This window comes from Larimichthys crocea, chromosome XII, assembly GCF_000972845.2.
Source record: "Larimichthys crocea isolate SSNF chromosome XII, L_crocea_2.0, whole genome shotgun sequence".
Lineage (NCBI taxonomy): Eukaryota > Metazoa > Chordata > Actinopteri > Sciaenidae > Larimichthys > Larimichthys crocea.
The window spans coordinates 15,112,280-15,133,136 of record NC_040022.1 but is presented as its reverse complement, the minus strand read 5'-3'; the positions used below and the strand labels follow the sequence as shown (position 1 = coordinate 15,133,136).

The following is a 20,857-nucleotide window of genomic DNA, read 5'->3' as shown; positions in this document are numbered from 1 at the left end:
CTTTTAGTTAGAATCTCAGTCCACTGTGATGATTCGATGAAACTGCAATGACAAAAGAAATTGAATTGCGCTGCCATTTAATGATTTGTGTTCACTGGCTACATAAAGAAGATACAATTCAAACAAATTTACAATGTTTGCATAAAAAAGGAAGTGTTTGTGGTAAAATATTTATTAATGTATGAAAATAAATAGATAAAATATTGTAAATACACTTACATTTTTTAATTAAAACATTACATATTAAAATCACAAACATAAAAACGACATTTATTCGACTCCCTTCGACTTCAATCAAAGTTCTTTGTGTGATTTCTGAGGAAGTGATCACGTGTGTTTTTTGCAGCAAAGCTGGATCATGAAACATCACTGTGATTTGTAATGTTCAAATTTGTCCCTAAATCCAAAGAATAAATAAAAGATAGATTAAATAAAAGCAAAAACTGTTGGTACTTGATGATGCCTTTGCTTTCCTGTGTTGCACCCAGGAACCCATAATATGTCAACAAGCACATTTTGACCAACAACAAACAGCTTGTCAATGATATATTCATTACACTTGGTGGCAAACTGTGTACACACAACCCTTGTCTTTCGTCTCTAAACGAAGTAGTGTTTGATGACGACCAAGCTTCCCTTTTTTTCTTCTTTGCACTGCTGCAGACTAAATGTTGGACGGATGGTCGGGCTCCACTCCCTTTAAATTCAGTCTTTAATCTTCGTGGAGATACTTCTGAAGCTCTGTTTCCAGGGCCTGCATTGACAACCTGTCATCCTCATCTCCTTCTTCCTCATCATCATCAGGAAGCGTGTCATCACACTGATCTGGGAACAAGCCCTGCCCGAGATACACTTTAGGACTGGACTCCTGGTACTGCGGTGAACCTGTTAAGAGAAGAGAAGGAACTGAGCTCTATAGATTACAGATTATCTGTGTTAACTTCTGCACAAAGAAAAGGATGGCTTTACAAAATATACACAATAATGATTAGGCGTATTTTGAAAATGAAACAAAACTAACATAGCCAGGTGCTGTTTCTTGCTACTTTAAAGTTTAACCATGTGGGCTTCTGAAGGCCAGTTAGTAAAAGTACTTTAGCCGGGTTAGCAGCTGGTTAATGTGATGTGGGAAATTTATGGACAATTTCTCACCATCTTTTGGATGTCAAGGTAATTGCAAATAAATAAATAAAAAGAAGAAAATTATACTAAATTACAGTTGGCACCTTATATCTGAAGTCTAGTGTTAAAGAGTACTCACAGTAGTTTTGAGTTGCGGGGACCACCTCTGTCCAGCTGTACTCTGCCAGGGAAATGGGCTGACTGATCCAGGACTCTAGCAGCAGCTGGTCCAGAGTCGTTCTCTGAGCGGGATCAGGGTGCAACAGTCCACACAGCACACCATGCAGCTCTGAGTGCACATTAAGACATTTTCATTTTCAGCTCTGACTTGTAAAAAAATAAAAATGTTTTTTTGGAAACTGAATTTCCATGTTTCAATCCATACTACATATTTACAGCATACCTGGTGAGAGGGAGAACGGGGGCTTTAGTTTGGCGTTGAGAATCTCCTCCACACCGCAGAAAGGGTTCTCACTGAATAGCAAAGTGTAGAGCAACACACCAAGAGACCACATCTCCAGCTCTGGACCTTCATAGCTACAACAGAACCCCAACAAGAAGACAAACTATATAAAATATGCATATACACGACAACAATGAAAACATGGCATGGATTCAGACTTCAGGTCTAATGCTCTAAACGAGCTGTGTGAAAACAAGGATCCTTTGACCTAAAGCATAAAGGGTAACCATTCTAAAATGTGTTGTTATATGAAAAGGAACAAATATCATCTGTCATTCTCAGGTAGTATGTACGTACGGATTTCCCTGAAGCACCTCCGGGGAGCAGTACTCCAGTGTGCCACAGAAATTGTAAAAGAGCTTGTTGGGAGCCATCATGGCAGCAGAGCCAAAGTCTATCAGTCGAATGTGGAAACATTTGTCAATGATGATGTTCTCGTCTTTTATGTCCCTGTGAAGGATGCTCTTCGTCCTCAAATAGAAGACAGCGGCCACCAGCTGGGAAGAGAAAGCAGCTCCAGTTTAACAAACGAACACTTCACACTCCTTTCTCCTGTCACAAGTATTTTCTTGGCGATGTATATACCTGTCTAAAGATGTAGCTGGCCAAAGGCTCGTCCAGCCTTGGCTGCATGTCTATAAATTCAAAAAGGTCCAAGCCATCTCCATGTTTCTCCATCACCATCTGGAAGTAACTCCCATTCTCAAACACCTCCAGCACCTTGTGGCAAACACACATATAGAGGATGAGTAAAAAAATAATTTAGCATAATAAATTAAGTTTTTTTTTTGTTACAATAACCCAGTTACCTTGACAATGTTGTGGTGCTGTACTCGTGTCAGTATAGCAATCTCCTGGCTGACTCGTCCCAGCATAGGGTCATCTATCCAACAGTCACTCACTATCCTGGCCTTGCTAATGAACTTCACTACCACCTGCAAATTAAAAAAGAAATACAGGTCACACCAATCATACAGCCCCGGCAAATCTCATGGCTGCATACCACACATGTGCATGTGTAGCTTTTCTGCATAAATGAAAAGATTTTCTTACTTCTTGTCCGTCAGTGCGCCTTATTGCCTTCCAGACAAAACCAAAGGCTCCTTTACCCACAGCTTTAAGAGGCTGGTACTCCTCTTCAAACTGCCCATCACAGGCTCGAGAGTGCTCCAGGTCCATGGTGGAGCGTAATGCCTCCCCATGACTGGCTTCACCAATCCTCTGAAAAGGAGTAAAAGGGTTCAAGAATGAGGAGATGAACAGCGGAACACCACTTTTTATATTTTCAGATTGAACTATTACGTGCCATACGAGGCTCTTTACTGCCACTGACCTCTCCTAGACTAGTTTCTGATTGGTTGTGCAGCGATCGATCTGTTTGCATCAGTGTCCCGTGTTGTCCAGGCCTACTTATCCACACGCAGAACATGGAGCTTCCATCAGGGAGGTTAGTTCTGCACACGTCACACTGCACGTCTTGAGAGGAAATAAGGTACAGGTTAAAGTCTGTTTGCTTTATGTAACACCACCTGTTGATTTTCTTTTTTCTACATTAATAGTTGTAGAGGTACCAACCTACTCTGGTGCCATCTCTGTGGTACCCACTTCCTTCATATCGCCCCTCCAGTATTTCTGTACCGCCTGAGGACAGCATGTGTCCATTCACCTTCTGTTTTTTCGGAGTGGATGTGGCAGGAATGTCCGTCATTGACTGAATCCCACCGTTCACGCAGGACTCTTGGCTCTTGTCTTTATGAATTGAAGAGATAGCTGCCCACTGATTCTGCTCACCCTGTTGTTTTTCTTCTTGCTCTTCACTTGTGCCATCTCTCGCCTCTGCACCAGTATTCCCAGCACCAACAGGCTCTGCTTCCAGGTCAGACCCTACCACGCATGGGGAGGGTGTACGGAGAAGCTCAGCTGTATCGCAGGATGTCATGGAGTGTTGGTTATCATCGTTGTACCCTCCGCCGCTGAGCAGCTCTATACTGCCGCTCAGATCTAGGTCAGCCAGGGCCCGGGTCACCAAATCACCATTGCTGTTAAGGTCCAGGAAACAGCTGGCTGAGTCCACTATGTGTGCTGAGCGAGAGTCCTCCATCTGGCCTGGATCAGAAGCACCATGGCCAGCAAACTTTTCACAGAAGCCAGAGGAAGACCTGGGAAATTGAGTTTCATTAAACCAGTGACACAAAACAACAAATCTGGCAAATCTTTTCAGAAAAAACACATCCAAACGGTATCTTTTTAACAAAAAAGAGGTGGAGAAACATGAACATTTCTCTGTCCAATCTCAACCTGGCATGTCATTGAAAATTAAGGCTGCATGACACAATTATTTTCCTGTAAATGATGCAAGTGAAAAGTTAATTTCAATGAAACGTCACCCCACAGGCAGTCAGCCTAAACTATTTGAAGTGAAGAAATAAAATAGATAATGAAACAATTTTAATGTCTTCAATTATGAGATTAACAGATATCAGATTTGGGGATTGCATGAAAATAAGGTTAAATCCAAGTGTATATTTTGGTGCTGCTGTGAATTAATTGAATTGCAACTGCTATGCTTACCTGCTCTCCAGTGAAATGACTTCAAAGCTGGAATCTTGGAGGACAGAGGCACATGAGCGGCGGTCTTTGCCTACATCTGGGGAGGTTCCACCCACCATGTCAACAGCATTTCCATTCTGAGCGTGAGTTTCTAAAAAGACAAAAAAAAAAAAAAAATACTGAAGAACTGCAAATATTTTCTTTTAAACAAAAACCCCAAACTTCATAAGCTCTGATGCATCATACTTGGGACAATCTTTATGGCAGGTTGATCATTTTCATGAACCCTACTGGTGAGCTGCTGCTCTTGGTTATGGTGGGGTGAGCCAGTGGAAACCAGGCAGAAGGTGTCTTCATCTGGAGGTTCCACCCAAGCAAATGTCCTGAGGAGTGCCTGAGTGGTATCTGCACTGTCTAGCTGGCTGTGGGAGAGAGCAACCCGGGCTGCCTCTGTCATCAGCTCTGTAGTGTCATCGCCCCTGAGGAAAGAATGGATGCATTTTAATCCAAGTATTGTAATGCCAAGAATGTAATGATCATAATTTACAAGGCAAAAATTCGTGGGGGGGTGGGGGGGGGGGGGTGGAAATCTATAAAAATCTGGTATTATTTATTTGGTGAAAAATATGTAAGTGATTAATACTGACAATAAAAAAATAATGTATATACATCTTAAGAAACTGCTCAAGCATTTTACAGATTCTACGTTAACAGGGTGGTGTGAGTTGGAGCTTATCACTTCTTCTTTAAAGCTCCACTTGTTGAGTATCTCATTAGCACACTGCATAAATCACTAAATTACACACAAATGCACAATTCTGATTATAGACATACAGTACACACACATGAACGACTAAACCTCTAACTAGAAGGTGTGTTGTGTGTTGGTACCTGAATCTGAGCGAGTCCCTCGAATGTGCACTGATGAACTGCTTATCATTTAGATAAGAGTGCTTTACCATCAATCAGTTGACATCCTGTATGGCAACCTCAGTGTATGAATATGAATGTGTATGACATTGTACAAGCATAAGTGTAAAAGGTGATATGAAGTTGCAGGAGTGCATTTTTATAGCTGACAGTGTTTCCCATAGAACTAAAATTTATGATGTTCTTGTCTGGAGCCGTAGCTCTTATACGTTTAGCTGTAATAGGCCCATAAAAAACTTTATAGTGTAGTCAATCTTATTATAAATAAATAATAATAACCAACAATAAATGTATATACTTGTAATAGTAGTAGCATCACTCAGAAAAATGCACAAACACTAGAGTATTATATGATGGGAATATTAATTTCTCTTGGTATTGCACTAAATGACTGAAATGAGGAAAGTATAACTCTACAACAATACCATCTAAATACTTCTCTACAGATTTGGTCCATGACCATCAAGTATTTTTAGGTGGGAACACAAATCTTGTTAATCTATATCTATTTTCTGACAAAGCATGTTGTGACATAATTTGTCCAACAGATGGCAAAAGAGAGAGGCATAAAATATTGAAATCTTCATCCTCCAGAATCACAGTCAGCATTATTTGATCTGTTAACGTTAAGAAACACTGAACCAGAATTCGCTGGTTAGATACACCTCAGGTAAAGTTGTGTTTTCAGATTTAGTCAGACACATTAAATATACATGCTGCCTTTAGGCACCTGCAAGAGGCTTTTGTCTGTTCTTTATTTGTAAAAATACAAAACACAGATCAACTTTTTTAATTTTATGTCTGATGGGGTCTAAATTTCTATGTAAACATAACGCAGTCATATTTAAGATGTTTATAATCCTTTAAATTAAGATGGAATTGTGTTATTGAGTATAAAACATTCTGGTGCTTTATGACAACAAGAGTTAGGAATAGCTACTTACATAACCACACGCGTGGAGGTAACGGCAGGAGGAGAAAGGGTAGACAGAGCGCTGCCCTGTTTCTCCAGCCTGGTGCTGGTTCCAGTGAAGATCCTGCCTCTACCTGTGGAGGTTCTTCCAAGGGCGGCGTGATGCACCGTGGCCATGTCACCAGCCACCAGTGATGAAGGATCTAGGATAATGAAAATGATTACATCACAGAGGATGTACACAACAGGAATGAATTCAGAGTACAAGAACGGAGTAGCAGCACTGGCGTGATAGAACGTTGCAAGGTGCACATGATGGCAAAAAACAAACAAAATGCTTAGTGGTATTTTAAAGATTATTTCTTTGGCCTTTTTTTAGTTCTGATAGAGACAGCTGAAGAGTGACAGGAATGTGGGGAGAGACATGCGGGAAAGAGCCACAGGTCAGATTTGAACCCTGGGCTTCCACAGCAAGGACTGAGCCTTTGCACACGGGGCAGCTGCTCTACCAACTGAGCTAAACACCGCCCCAGGTATTTGGTGTAAGTGCCATGCTTAAATTTGTCTACTATACTTTCAGGGGTTGTAAACAGGATGTATGTTGATACATCCTGTTTACATGAAGTTGCCAGTGAGTTAGCTTCTAGCAGGGCTACAACTTGATCCCTGTCATTTTTTTTAGCTTGTATTTATTTACATTTAGACAAATAAGCACCATTACAATTATGACAAATTAGCAGCTCAGTGCTTGCAATGTACAATTTAATAGATACAGACAACTATCCCTGGATAGCTTTGATTCAGAAGAAAGACTGAAAACATGATGATTGTCAGGCAAGTTATAAGGAGCATCTATTTTCTGTAAGTCACACTGAAACTAAAAATATGTGGATTATGACCTCGAAACTTCCTGTTGCTTTTAGAACACTGGTATGCAGCTGTCTCTTTAACCTCACACAGTATTTTCTCCTCTCCCTCGGTACCTGCCTTTCAACTCGCTCACATCACAGTTTGAAAACCACTGGCTTCAGATTAATCACAGCAAGTGGGCTGCGGAAAAGCTACCATCTTGCCCTCATCATCACAAACACACAAACGCTCACCAGATTTTCTTGACATTTCGGATGAGGCTGCACTTTTACTAGCCTCTGCTTGAGAATCAGAGAAAGAGACGTTTTTTCTGTCTGAGTCAGACATCCATCCATAGAAACCGGGCATCAGAAAAGTGACACTCTGTTGATGACAAAGCGGCAGTGACAGAAGTGAGAGTTGGCAAGGTCATCAATCCAAACAGCCTTGTTTAGCTGGTCATGTTGGCTAACCTTTCTCAGCAGCTCGTCCTTGTTGTAGCCAAACAGGCTGAGGGCCAGGTGGTTGTGGATGCTGTAGATTGAGCCATCAGGGTGGAGCAGGAGGAGACCACTGAGGGGAGCAAACACCCAAACTGTTCCAGAGTATTCCAGTTCAGGGGTGGGGGAGAGGACAATGCTGTCCACTTTGACTTCTGTAAGAGTTGAGACACAAGTTGAAGATGTGCAAATAGCTACAGCAAGTCTACTAGATTATAATATGATAAATAACATTGTTTTAGGGTGCACTTAGTATATAGTTTTAATCTATAGTGACTATTTTGAATATTGGATTTATTAAACAAGCAAATATCAGATTGTTTTGAGGATTTAACTAACACACACTGCAGATGTGGTAGACATGAAAACACTTCATGAAAAAAGGACATTAACTAAAAGTTGCTAAACGACCATTGCAAGTATCATGTATGATTAGTTAGACTTATATTGTGGTTTCTGATTGATCCGGTGTGACTTTTTTTTTTATTGACTATAACTACTTTGTGGAAATTGATGGTGATCAAAAGAAGAATGAAGAATGGGCCACAAGCACCACGCATCTCCAAACTGTCATGCGTTGTAACAATGCAGCTTTTAAATTGTTCATTTGGATTAACAAGAATTTTTGTCAACCCATTAAGGAACATGTTAATTATTCAGTTTATCTGAAAAAAAGGGACCAAATTTAAAGATACATGTTTTTTTGTTGGACAGTGACAATCCTGTTTTTGTCTTTTATATTCCTGTTTGTTGGTTTCATTTTGACTTCTTGTCCTTTGTTGACAGATCTTTTGTTTTGGGCACATGTTGGCGTGATTTGGGGCCACTTCTGTTAACATTAAATACCTTTTATAACTTTGATAACTGTAATTTAAATTAAAAAAACAACTTTTTTGTAATCAGTGCTTGCCAGTTTCTTCAAGATTCCATTACTTTTCCATCAGGGGTTTACATTATCTTTGCTTAGCTTCTGTGTATTCTGTGTTTTAACCTCTCTGACTAAGCATTATGTCCCTGACTTGTCTTTTAAAAAAAACAAATTAAGACTTTACCAGAGGATGGCTTTTTTCCATGAGGTTGCTCACAATGTTCAGAGTTTGAGCCAACAGATTTGCACACAGAGAAGGTGGGAGGAGAGCATGGCTGCTTGTCCTGTGCTTCTGATCTTTCAAGACTCTCTGTTGGGCAGGTGCAACCGGTCCCATTGTTTTGGTGTTGGGGCCTGCCACATACCACTGCTCCCTGAAGTTTGATACACAGCGGGACTGATGCACCACTTCTACTTTTACCACATACTCTCTGAACCCTCAGCATCTGAAAGAACGAAGGAAAAGCAAAATCAAAGATGATAGCTTTACAGAAATTCCTGAGCTTAGAATGTTGTGGGATATAATTTATTTTCTGTGTTTCTGAACTGTCTAAGAAGCAGAGCGGTGAACGTAAACCTGAAAGCAAAGCTTAAGAAAAGGATTCTTTCCTAAGCAGAGTGAGACAGTTTTGGTTGTAAAGAATGCTTACTTTTGGCAATGCATTACTGCGGAGAGGGATTTGTAAAGAAGGGATTAGCTCCTTAACAGACACTCCTTTTAACTCGTCAGGGTGGTGGTATCCATGGAGACGGGCAAATGCCAAGTCACAGGTTAGGACGACACCCTACAAATGACATAAAAAGTGGAATTTAAAAATGATTTTAATGGATTAGAAAATGGTAACAGCTTACCCAGCAGCATTATTAGAATAATAACAACTCTGAGTCGTGACAACATTTTTTTAAAAACAGGAAAGTCTCATTAAACATTTGACAAGAAAAAAGAAAGAAAGAAATATCACATTAAGGGCTCCTAATAATGCAAACAATGATGCACTTACATCTTGTGAAAAGGACAGGAAGGCTGATACCCTTTCCACATTTTCCATCATGACAAGCCAGTGTTCTTCATTTTGTGACTGTCTGTATGTACACACTGACACTGGCACCTCTCCAGATAATGTCACAACATCCACCTACAGAAAAAGCAGCATGTTAAACAAACAAAACTAAGCAAAAGACATTTGAGTGAACACAAGTTTGGTTTAATCACGTTTTGAGGAAAATTTAAGAATTCAATACTTAGTTTTTTTTCTCATTTTGAAGTATTTAATTCAGCATGTTTCATACCACTTTCCCAGAGACGACTGCTACAGTTCCATCCACAAGTAGAAAATCTTCTTCCAGTGCTTTTTCCAGGACCTGACTGGTTTTCTTCAAGATACAGGTCAGCTTTTTTCCAATCAGCTCATTGGCGGTGCACTCAAACAGTTTACATGCCTGTTTGTTTGCTGACAAAATCTGAAAAATGAAAACACATAAACGGGGTGTGCTGTAGTCACAGTACTGTTTCACCAATCCCGCTCAGCCTCCAGCGCTCGCATTAAGTGTACATACAATACCTCTCTGGTTTTATGGTCGACGGTAAAAATGACTTTGTTTGGGTTGAGGGCAGACGGAGATCCCGACAGGCCGAAATCTCCAGAGATCACCTGACTGAACAGGCTTTCCTCCGTCTCTGACAAGGTGGGCAGGTGCGGCAAGGACCCAGCAGAAACTTGGGAGGCAGGATGCAAGCTAGAGATCTGGCAGTTTCTTGCTGCGACAGAACTGCAAACATCCCAATGTCCACCTGTATGCAACAATTGAGGACAGGTATTTTTAAAAGAATCATCCACAATCCTCCATAAATCAGGGCTGCAACTAACAATTATGTTTATATTAAGAACACATCTTTAAATAGTTACTCTTGACCACAAAAACAAATGTAAATCTAAACTTTGCTCACGGATGAATTGTGTTGAATCATCTAATCTCGAGTCAAAATTACAAGCAAACCTGTTACCCTCACCTGTCAGGGAACCTGGATAATAACGACGCTGCAGTGCAAAGATGCTCTTCTTGTACAGCGGTCTCTGAGTACACGGATAGGACTTATTCAGGTCGAAGTCATCCTCCAGGAGATCGGAGGACAGGTCGGGCACCACACAAATAGTGTCTCCTTTACTCCTGCTGCTTTGGCTCACGCCGAAACGAGCCTTGGTGGACATTGTTGTTGGTGATCCAGCTGGGATTGAACCCAAACAATAGTTTATCCTGGTAAGTTAGCCAGCTGCAGTTTAAGCTAAGATGCGAATATTTGATCGATAACATTTATTAATATCAGGTCTTGACACAGCACTCACCTCAAGTCGTAGAAAGGACGTGCTCGGCTTTTGTTTCCTAGCTGGACGGGCAACAACAGTTTCAGTTGACGCCAGTTGACAAGGTAACGTTACCTCCGTTGCTAACTAGCCATTTGCTAACGTCGATGCTACAAACAACAAAACGCTCCCGTGCCGTTTCGCTTCTGAAATAGTAGGTTTGCCTCAGCAATATTGGACGACTTTATTCCGAGTTAATGTTGACAGTTTCGCCGACACCACTGGCACGATTCTAGCATCTTAGGTAGGGAGAAAAATAAGGTTTTAATGCTGCTATTTCACTGTGTGCGCAGTGAGAGTTTTCTTTTTGTAAACCGCGGGCTTCGAGCTACAGTCCCGCGAAGCCAATCAAAAGTCACGCTTCTAAACAAGAGCAGCTCATTGGCCAATTCCCTGGAAACGCCCGCCTTTGCTGCTTCCATGGAAACCGTTGTCACAAAGCAAAATACAACTCGTTACAAGAGGAAAATGTCTCAGAGGCGTTTATACTTTTACAAATTCACACAGTATTTTATTAGAAAACAGGAAGACACAGATGAACCTTAACAGCAAACAGCATTAACTACCCCAGAGTTTTTCCAAGTCACAGGTTTTTTGTCTTTTTTTTTTTTTTTTTTTACTGCAGTTTACAATGTAACTCAGCAAACAATAAGTCTACTCAAGCTTTGTTATTTTAATTCATAAGTGGCAAAATATTAGGCATTTAGGTAAAACTTTAGGCATCCATAACGTTATATAGAAAATTGCTGTAGGTCTTTAAAACATATCACATGAGAATTATAAGCTCTTTATTTGTATGTACAAATCTAAAGAACAACACTGGAATATATGTTTGAACAGACAGAACATAACAGAGATCATCCAATTATGTAAAAACTGGCATCTGGGCGAAGTTGGGTAAGAGTTAGTGTGGTCCAGGTGCAATGACTGCAGGGATCCATATGGTTTTATTTATTCATTTATTTATTTAGTAAGTCTCTTCATTAGCTACATGGCTTTGTTTTTAATTCCACGAGGAGGATCATCATCTTCCCAACTTCAACTAGACGAACATTTTAGCCACAACACAGACTGAAATTAAATGAATCAGACGTATTATTGTTACTGACAGAAAGTCTGGCATAGTCCAAGAGGTTGGAGGGGTGTAGTAGGAAAGTACACTATGCTGTACTTTTGCATAAGTGAAAAAGAAAAAGAAAAAAGAAATAAAAAGCTCATTCTGACATAGCTGCTTAATAATGGAAATATATAACAGTCAGTACAGATGTTGGGAAATGCATTTTAGTTTCACTTAGCTCTCTTGGTATTAGCAAGCAGAATTTCAGTTCATCCAGTATTGAAACGATTCATCACGTTGACAGGTCAACATGAGCTCTAGCTGCAATGGGAAGTGTTGGCATATATATATATAGATTTTTTTACATCACAAACATCTAAGGTAAGATATATCTGTCATATGTTTACTGCACTTCCATGAGCTTATGTGATACTTTGTGGACATTGTTCACTAACTGGCTCATGCTAGTGTCAATCAGCTTGAGCTTGATTGTGCAGTAAATTATTTCTCCATAATCAAATCTTTTGCTTCTTTAAATTTGTGATTCGGCAGTTTCTGCACAGTTTTGTTGGAGCGGAGAAGAATTTCACTCCAGGAATCATCTCCCTGCATCTTCTAACTGTTGTTCTGTCCAGTGGCTGACTGCTATAGCTGTGACATGCATGTTTTTGTCAAGTAGCTCACTTTACAGTAATGAGTACTGGTTGATCTTCATACAAACGAGGAGCCAAGCAGAGCACAGTCAAACATACAGTCATACGCGCACACAAGCAAAGTTGGGCACGCACTTATGGTGCCATGGCTGTGAGAAGTGAGCTTTGATAAGCTTTTCAAGCATAGTTCACTAAAACAGGCTCCATCCTAATGGTGGTAGTCCTTTTTACTGTGAGGACGGTTTCCTAGTAAATGATCCACTTCTGTGGCAATGCCTGCTGTCATCTTTGGAATTACCTGTGATGCACAAAACGAAAGAAAGAGCATGTAATCAATCGACCAAATACTGAAATAATTATTCATTCATTATCCATCTTCTAAGCCTGACTTAGAAGATGGACCTTGTACCTGAATGGCTCCCAGGTTCTCTGTTAGCTGGCTTGGATTGGAGGAGCCCAGCAGCACTGAACTCACTCCCTCGTTCCTCAGGCACCAGGCTAAAGATTGGGGATAAGAGGAGTTTTTATTTGTGATATCAAGAAATCAGACAGTATGCAGAGATACATTGTGTGTATTGTTGCTCTCACAGGATTTGAAGTTGTGGGTCTTGTGTTTCCCTTACCTATGGCTAGCTGCGGCAAAGTACATCCGAGCTTTTCCGCGATATGAGCCAGTTCCTTCAGCTTGGCTTGCTGTTTCCTCCCATCCTCGCTCATTATTTTCTCCCTCAACCACTGGTATGGCTGGGTGTGCAGTAAGACAGAAAGAATTAGAATTATTACTCAAAATCAGGCGGAAAGAACTTGAACCAGATTATGTTTTAATTTTGTTAATTGTTGTTGTTGTTGAGTATGAGCACTTGTGGACTCAGAGGCCATCACCTCTTCATTGCCCATGGTTGAAATGCATGAGGGCAATGAAAGTGCTGTTGCCCTCTTGGATTGGAACATGATGAATGATTACCCTCCCTAACCATGACTAAACCATATTCCCAAAAATGCATCACACCTTTCTGCACACTGCATGTGTCTGCCACTGGATAAGAGTAAAAGACTGAAACATATAGACATACAGACCTTCATTGAGGCCCTGGAGGATTCTGGGACGCCATTCTCGTACTTCCCAGTGATGATTCCACAGGCCAACGGGGACCAAGACACCACTCCCACCCCTGAGATATCACAGACCAATGAGTAAACAGGATACAGCCCTTAAACTATTTTTAAAAAGCTTAACTTGAGGAGAAACTTACTGTAAACTCACCTATTTTATGGTAGAGCTCTGGCAGCTGAGTTTCCACTTTGTCCCTCTGGAAGAAGTGATACTCTGCCTGCTCACACACCGGTGGAATTAAATTAAACTGTCTGGCCACAGAGTATGCTTCCTAATGGAACGTGAAGAGGGAATAAAAATAAAGGAGAGAAAGGTTCATGATATGAAGAAACATGTGCAAACAGTGACCTTTCTGTTTAAAGATTTTCTTTTGTATATGATAGTGTTTCAACATACAGTATTCATTCATTTCCCCCTTCTACAGTACTGATGGAGTGCTGATAGCAAAATAGACATTGAAGTCAACAGAAAATGTCATTATACATGTGCTTTAATATCTATCAGCTAAACAGGAACTGTCACATTTCAGTGCATTTTTGCCATTTTCTGAAATCATTCTGGAAGATGATATGACTTTGTAATCGCTTCGTAGAGGTGAATTAGACAGCAAATTTCTTTCTAAATGTGTTTTCTTATATTAAAAACAGAACCCACCATATGATTACAGGGAGAGACATAAAGTAATTAATATCAATATACTGCTCTGTCCTAAATAAAGCTCAGTTAGTTAGGAACTATTTGTCATATGAAGGTTTATTTTGGTTGCTCGTTATAAGATGCACAAAAGCTTTTTCCATCACCACTCACCATAATCTCCATTGCGGACCATCGGGACGTCCCCCAGTACATGGACATCCCCTGGTTGATGACATGTGTCATCGCTCTTACTATCTCTATAAACATAAAATATTAAAGAGCAGACACGTACATTGTCAATAATCAAACAGTGGATGGCGCCACAATTGCAACTTTTATATAACCTGCACAAAGACCTTTTTTACATTACATTAAGGTTAATTTACAACATAGTTTATGTTATTTTCATTACAAGAGAACTAGATTCAGATGTCATTTTTCATCAGAGAATAATAAAATTCTCTTGACTTGAACAAAGTTTAAAGGCGACTAGAAGAAATTTGAAAAAGCCTTTGGTTAAACAGGCCCCTTACTGACAGTAAAAACAAAGATAAAGCTTAAAATGTATTCATCCTGCTTGTGAGAAAGGCTCGCCTGCTTTTAAACTCATGTGTAAGCAGACATCCTCTGCTAGGGTAATACAATTTAATGTGGCAAAACGCTGCAGGGGGTTAAATGGAAAGACTTAGCTAACCTTGGCAGAATGTTTCTTGTGTGGTTGAACAAATCACAGCAAATTTCAACTGTATGGGCTGAAGTCAGCCACAGTGGCCCTTAGTGGTTTGTGTATTTGTGCCAGAGGATGCAGCAAGGAAGTAATGGTGGGTGGAATAGTGAATAAGTAAAATATATATTTTTTTATTTTAGTTGTATTATTTAATAAAACTTCTCAAAGGAGTTTTTAAATCAAGACAATTTCCAATATGTGTGTCTGCTGTAAGTGCTAATTACTGCAGAAGAGTAAAAGTAATAAAAACATATATGATTTCTTTTGTCTGTATTAGCACTTAAAATATATTAATGAAACTTCTGCTACATTAGTGCAACGCAAATTCTGGAGATAAAAGTGGGAAGACTCATAATGAGGATGAAGAGATGAGACCACAGTGGAGGGTGATTAAAAAAGAGTGATTCCTTTTCATCAATAGTTCTTACTCTGGACCAAAATGTAGCTCAGTGAGAGACAGAGAGCAAGTGTGCATGTGGGTGAAGCAGATGCGAGGGTAGAGGAATAACAGTACATCTGCTCCAAAAGGGAAGGTCGGAGCGATTTGGAAGGATGTAAGGACAGAAGGGAAAACTGTGAACCAAGTAGGAGCCTTGGAGCAACACACGATTCATAATAGTTTGTGAATCCACATCAATGCCAGGCGAGGCGAGATGACAAGTTGATTCACAGCAACATCCATGCATACCGACATGCCCCTCTTTACATAAAGTTACTTTCCGCGAGGCCGCAGTGAGTCATAAATTCCAACGGCAGAGGCCACACTGAGGGTAGTGCTCAGGTGAGATATCCAGCGCACACCATCAACACCCCACTCACATAAAAGCCCACTGCAGTTTTTCAAGGAGGATGAAGTGGGTGAAAGTGTGGGCACATCCGCACAGAAATTGGTGTACAATTTAGATGAGAAGATTGCTACCACTCTGTACATTAAACATGTAGTTACAGTACAGCCAGCAGCTATCTGCAGTTAGCACAAAGGCTGGCAAACAGCAACAGTCTGCCTCTTTCTAAAGGTAAAAAATCTGTATACCAGCACCTCTAAAGCTCAGTAATTAATGTTATATGTGTGTGTCAATATTCTTATTTAACTATTAGCAAGAATGACAGTGCCTATTTTCCAAAATGTCAAACTATTCCTTTAATTCACAATTTATTCCATACACACATGAAAATCTTGTGCTTTGCTGAAGATGTTGAAACATAAATATATTATAGTAATATATTTTCTGACTGATATGTATTGTTTGGAATTTATCACTTGAGTTAAGCAAATTCCTGAAATGTGGGTAGTATCCTCTTTGTGTCTTGAATGCATAAGGTGTCTTGCATATTTGCAAACTGCCTGGCTGCTAGCCAATACCAGCCTGTCCTTGAGACAGCAGCAACATGCCACTGAGTCAGGAACATTTGGTCAACTCTAGTCAGCAGGTACCATGGTGGCCTTCTGCAGAGCACAGCGAGGAGTGTGAAAGAAAGCATACAGCACACACTGATGTCCATATTTGTCTGGGCAGGTGTCTACAATATGTGGATGTTTAGCTGTCTTTGTGAGAGTTGCTTTACAAAGAGGTGGTACTCTAATTCTGAAACTAATGTTATTCTCCTCACGCATACGCTCAGGGCAGTGCTCAATATGTCACACCACAGGAGATTTTCAATGGCTGATGAAGGCCTTGTATGATTATGGGAAAGGTTCCGAATGTGCAGCCAAAAGAAAGAAAGTACAGAGATACTGAGTCGGTGTGATCATCCTGCATGCTTCTCTTATATTGCTGAGCATTTTAATACAGAGGTAATATCTTGACACTTGAAGAAATGTCCTGAGAGGATGGATTTGGGTATGTGTTCAGTATGCTGTCACAGTACCATTTAATTTGCTCTCCAGTGAAAAATTCCTGGCTGGAGGGATTGTAATAAAATCTATTTATTGATTCCATGTCTGCTCTTTTTCCTTGGCCTCTGTGTCCTATTCTTTACTTTTACTCTGTCCGGGGGATTTCCATATTCACTTGATTAAATGGATTCAATTTACTGCATATTGCTTTGTCACTTAAAAAAATGATGCTGGATGGCAAGACTGTGCCAAGAATCGGGCAGTTTACTCTGCAGGCTTTGGTACGCCTGTTAAAACAATGAGTTCGCAGTAGCACAGATGCTTCTCCTTGAGGCATCGTCTCATCATATTTGCTAAAATGTTAGTACTTTACGAACTACGCTATCTGGCAACATTTGTGATGAAACTGTCTATGGACTTTAACACCTCGGAGGAAAACCTGTACGCATGAGTGGATGGGAGAAGGAAAACAGCAGCCATGACATCACATGTTGTCTCACACAAAGTCTAAAGCAGTTAAAGTCATGGTAACAAAAATACAAGCACAAATTAAACACAAATGCATGCGAACACACCTGTGCACCTGTTAGCATTCTTTTCTAAGGTACTGCATCAATGCTGTCAATCCTGTTTTAAGTATGAGGAACATGTGGATGTGTAAATCCCCACAGAGATATAGAAGTCTCACTTTTCTTCCGTATGAGCGCCTTCCTTCCTGAATCTATGCATTGATTTATGGCAGTAGCTTTGCTTCACTGTAATGAAGGATGAAGGAAACATGCACAATGTTCTACACTGATTAATGGGTGTGACTTGGTTTCAAAGCTGTTGAAAGCAAAACACAATCCAATTTATCTATCTTTATATTTGTCTGTTCGACTCTCTCTTTTTCATTTTTTATCATCCTGTCAGACTGTCAATCAATCATTCTATCAATCAGATTAGATTTCTCTGCATGAGTTGTCAATAGTGAAGTGATTTTATTTGCAGAGATGGGTTACAAGAAGGTTTGACAGACCCCAGGGTCTGCTTGTCAATCATCAGTACTACTAGTGACAACAATGTCCCGGGAATGATAAGTATGACAGATTGGTCCCCCACAGTCTGCTTGCTCACAGGGAAGGAAGCATGGGGGAGGGGGGCAAAGGGGACAGACTGGAAAATATTTTAGTGTGCCCAGTTAGACTTCTTACAACCTTTTGGCCAAACACTGTAACATCTGTGGATGTCGGCTCATAGGATAGAAGAGGGGCCCAAGTATCTGTGGGGGCCATTACAAGAGAGAAGTGAAGCAGGAAGAAACTGGAAGCATGCAAAAGAAAAAAAAAGAAATGGTGACATAAGGTAGATGTGTGGGAAAGGCAACACTAGAGTGTTGAAGGAATAGAGCGCACAGTAAGGTTTGTATCTAGTGAGACCAGCCCAAAAATACACCAGCTTTCCCCCTGGGGGGGAGGGAGGGGTGGGAGCAGATAATCCTGCTTCTGAAGAACAGGGAGGGCTGGGAGCGGGTGCAGCTCAGAGACCCTGTGGATCCCACAGAGACAGAGTGAAAGAAGGGAGTTAGATTTTGTAGACTAAAATAGAGGACAAGTGATGAGGCAAGATTGTCAGATTACTTGAAATATGTGTGTGTGTGTGTGTGTGTGTGTTTGTGTGTGTGTTTGTGTCTTAGGGAGACACACACGCACGCGCGGCCACAAAGACAAACCCCTTTAGTCCAACGCAAAGGTCGTCGGTCCGGTGAGGGCAACGGCCTTGTCAGTATTTCTCACCTTCTCATGTTACAGAACAACATGCATTGTCCTTGCCCCAGGCGTCCAGCACCCCCCTACCCGAGGGTCACTCACCCTCCATGGGAGTGTTGCTGTCTGGCCGGTTGGCAAAAACCACATCCACATACTCAAGTTGCATCCTCTGGAGGGAGCCCTTCAAACCTTAGATGAGAAGAGAAGAAGAGGTTTAGAAAGATGTACATTACGTAACTAAGTAGTGTGGTTGACGTCCATAGCGTAAATAAATAAATATTTCAAATTTCCAAGAGGATGGTTTAACACACTTGGAATAAAAACTCAACATAGTCAGATAAGCCCTGAGTAAACTCATAAACACCTCTACTAATACCAGTGGACCAAGGAGACTTATTATAGTATCATTCAGATATACTAGCAAGTACAAAATCTTGTCCCTTGATACCTTTGGACATGTACATGCTGGCCTGGATCTGCAAGGGAAGAGTGATAATCACTGTGTGCATGTGACTCCCTCCTTGCTATTTATTTAACACTGTCCTGGAGGTGAACTACAATAATGACTTCACACTAAAATCAGATCAACTGCAGCATGCTTAAGCCTGCAATCACAAATTTTGGACAGTTGGGAGAAGAGATACAAGCTAGAAAACCCAACACAACATGGTGAACTTTTTAGAAAACTGTTGCCTATTTACACATCCAGCAAATATAAATGAACACTGTTCTATTTTTTTTTAAATCTCTACCTTTGACTCTGGCAACTCCTGAGAAAAATATCTGTCTATGTAGCCGCTAAATGCTCCAGTATGTTCACCAATCAGCTGGTAACCATCTCTGCAATTCATTTGGGTAGATGCTGTAATGTATGTTTCTGGAGATTTTCCACTGAAAACAACTGCCTGCTGCATTAGAGAGCATTAACGTAGAAAGAAGAGGCACTCCTTCTCCTTTTCATACTTTAACCATGGAATAAGGAAAAGGAAAAATAGGGTGAACTGGATCCAGGGGTCAAAATATTCATAAACGTAGCAAAGTGACAGCTGACCACATGTGACTCAAGGCCTGCCAGCTGAGACACATCTTTTGATCCAGCTTGCACCTTGGTTGTCATATTCAGCCTGGTGTATGGGTTGTGGTTATGAAACTACAAGTCCCAGTTTTTAAACAGCAAAATGCTACATTGTTTTCAAAGCAAATACAGCCTCTGTCCCCTCAGATACTACTCTAATGTCAGCTGGAAACTAATGTGCTCTTTCTAATAACTTAATTTAATAATTGACTGACTGAGTGCTTGTTTCTGAAGTAGTAAAGTTTAATTACAGAATTCTTAATGGCTTTATGATGAGCAAAGGGAAAGCAGTTACTAAGCTGGAAGACATGGTTCATTAAGACAAAGCAGTACCTTTTTCACGACAGACATTTTGACTTGTTGTAGCACAGGTGTAAATAATGACATTAATTAAGGCTTTTCATTAAAATGTCCCAATAAGTCACGACGCAGCGAGTTTAATAGCAGGAACTGAATGCCCAATTTAAATTCATCCAGTTTTTATGTGAAATATTTACACCTGTGTGTTTCCTGATATGACATGTTATTACCATAAATTAAAAACTGCTGAGATTCAAACAACTAAAATAATTGACTCCTCTGTACAAAACTTAGTCTATCTCTGTTTCAATTAAAGCAAGACTAGCTATCCTTTAAGAAAGTAATCTATAATTTATTGTGGGCAGCACAGTGCAGTGGTTTGCACCGTGAGCCTGAGGCGCATTGTCTCTCCGTGTCCGTGATTCTCTCTGGGTAGTAAGACATTCCAAAGACATGAAGGTTAACAGGTTAATTAGCGACTCTAAATTGCCTGTAGGTGTAAATGTTGGCAAGAATGGTTGTTTCTTTCTATGTCTTAGCCTGTGATGAAATGGCGACTTGTCCAGGCCCTGCCTCTCATGCAGCCCCCCGCAACTCTGATAGGATTAAGCGGTTATAGAAGATGGATCGATAATTTATTGTTACTTTAAAACAATAAAACATTTCTCACTTAAATACATTCAGGTTTTACTGTTACAGTTATTGTTGTGGTCTGGTATGACCAGTATCTTATCGTGTCTATGTTAGCTAACAGTTTTGAGTCAGTGTTATGACTTTATGCTTCTTTGCCACCCTTATACCACATGTTACTGTACAGCTTGGCATTTTGAGTAGATGCTAAACTTCTTGTTTAGCATTTAACACTATCCCACTTAGCAGAAGTTACATAGTCTTGTTTTTTTTAATGTGGTTGAACCTTTTAAACACAAAGTATGAAATGGAAAGTGCCATTTTGTACTTTTTGTATCCCTTTCTTTATCCAGACAAAGCAAAGGATCAAACAGAGGGCAGATTTCCAGTTTTAATCACTGTCAAGCTTAGTTGACACCACTTTATTGTTGTAAGATGATCCACGTGGAAAAAGCTCAGCAGCTGTGTACCAACCAACTCAAATCAAAGACGAAATACGGAACACTGAGGAAAGGATACGAG

At 40.4% G+C, this 20,857-nt stretch overlaps 2 protein-coding genes across 4 annotated transcripts in view; both read right to left on the bottom strand.

Moving 5' to 3' along the window:
- Nucleotides 1-58: 58 nt before the first annotated feature.
- pask (PAS domain containing serine/threonine kinase) lies at nucleotides 59-10,925 on the bottom strand. The gene is made up of 21 exons (XM_010731178.3): nucleotides 10,541-10,925; nucleotides 10,207-10,422; nucleotides 9,758-9,987; nucleotides 9,486-9,656; nucleotides 9,197-9,331; nucleotides 8,846-8,980; nucleotides 8,380-8,641; nucleotides 7,301-7,482; nucleotides 7,082-7,211; nucleotides 6,010-6,181; nucleotides 4,382-4,614; nucleotides 4,157-4,286; nucleotides 3,161-3,744; nucleotides 2,919-3,061; nucleotides 2,639-2,806; nucleotides 2,395-2,520; nucleotides 2,171-2,305; nucleotides 1,883-2,082; nucleotides 1,526-1,659; nucleotides 1,262-1,411; nucleotides 59-885 (listed from the first exon to the last, which is right to left on the bottom strand). The coding sequence occupies exons 2-21, from the start codon at nucleotides 10,403-10,405 to the stop codon at nucleotides 713-715; spliced, it is 3,792 nt and encodes a 1,263-aa protein (XP_010729480.2). The 5' UTR covers nucleotides 10,406-10,422; nucleotides 10,541-10,925; the 3' UTR covers nucleotides 59-712.
- Nucleotides 10,926-11,157: 232 nt separating this feature from the next.
- Nucleotides 11,158-20,857, bottom strand: part of kcnab1b (potassium voltage-gated channel subfamily A regulatory beta subunit 1b) — a 33,130-nt gene continuing 23,430 nt past the window's right edge. For all 3 annotated transcript variants that reach the window (XM_019262280.1, XM_019262281.2, XM_010731148.3), the window contains 7 exons: nucleotides 18,433-18,519; nucleotides 14,190-14,275; nucleotides 13,533-13,653; nucleotides 13,346-13,440; nucleotides 12,892-13,012; nucleotides 12,678-12,766; nucleotides 11,158-12,566 (listed from right to left, as the gene is read on the bottom strand). In XM_019262280.1, coding sequence (XP_019117825.1) covers nucleotides 12,477-12,566; nucleotides 12,678-12,766; nucleotides 12,892-13,012; nucleotides 13,346-13,440; nucleotides 13,533-13,653; nucleotides 14,190-14,275; nucleotides 18,433-18,519 — 689 coding nt within the window. In that variant the 3' untranslated portion in view covers nucleotides 11,158-12,476. The remainder of the gene's footprint in view (nucleotides 12,567-12,677; nucleotides 12,767-12,891; nucleotides 13,013-13,345; nucleotides 13,441-13,532; nucleotides 13,654-14,189; nucleotides 14,276-18,432; nucleotides 18,520-20,857) is intronic.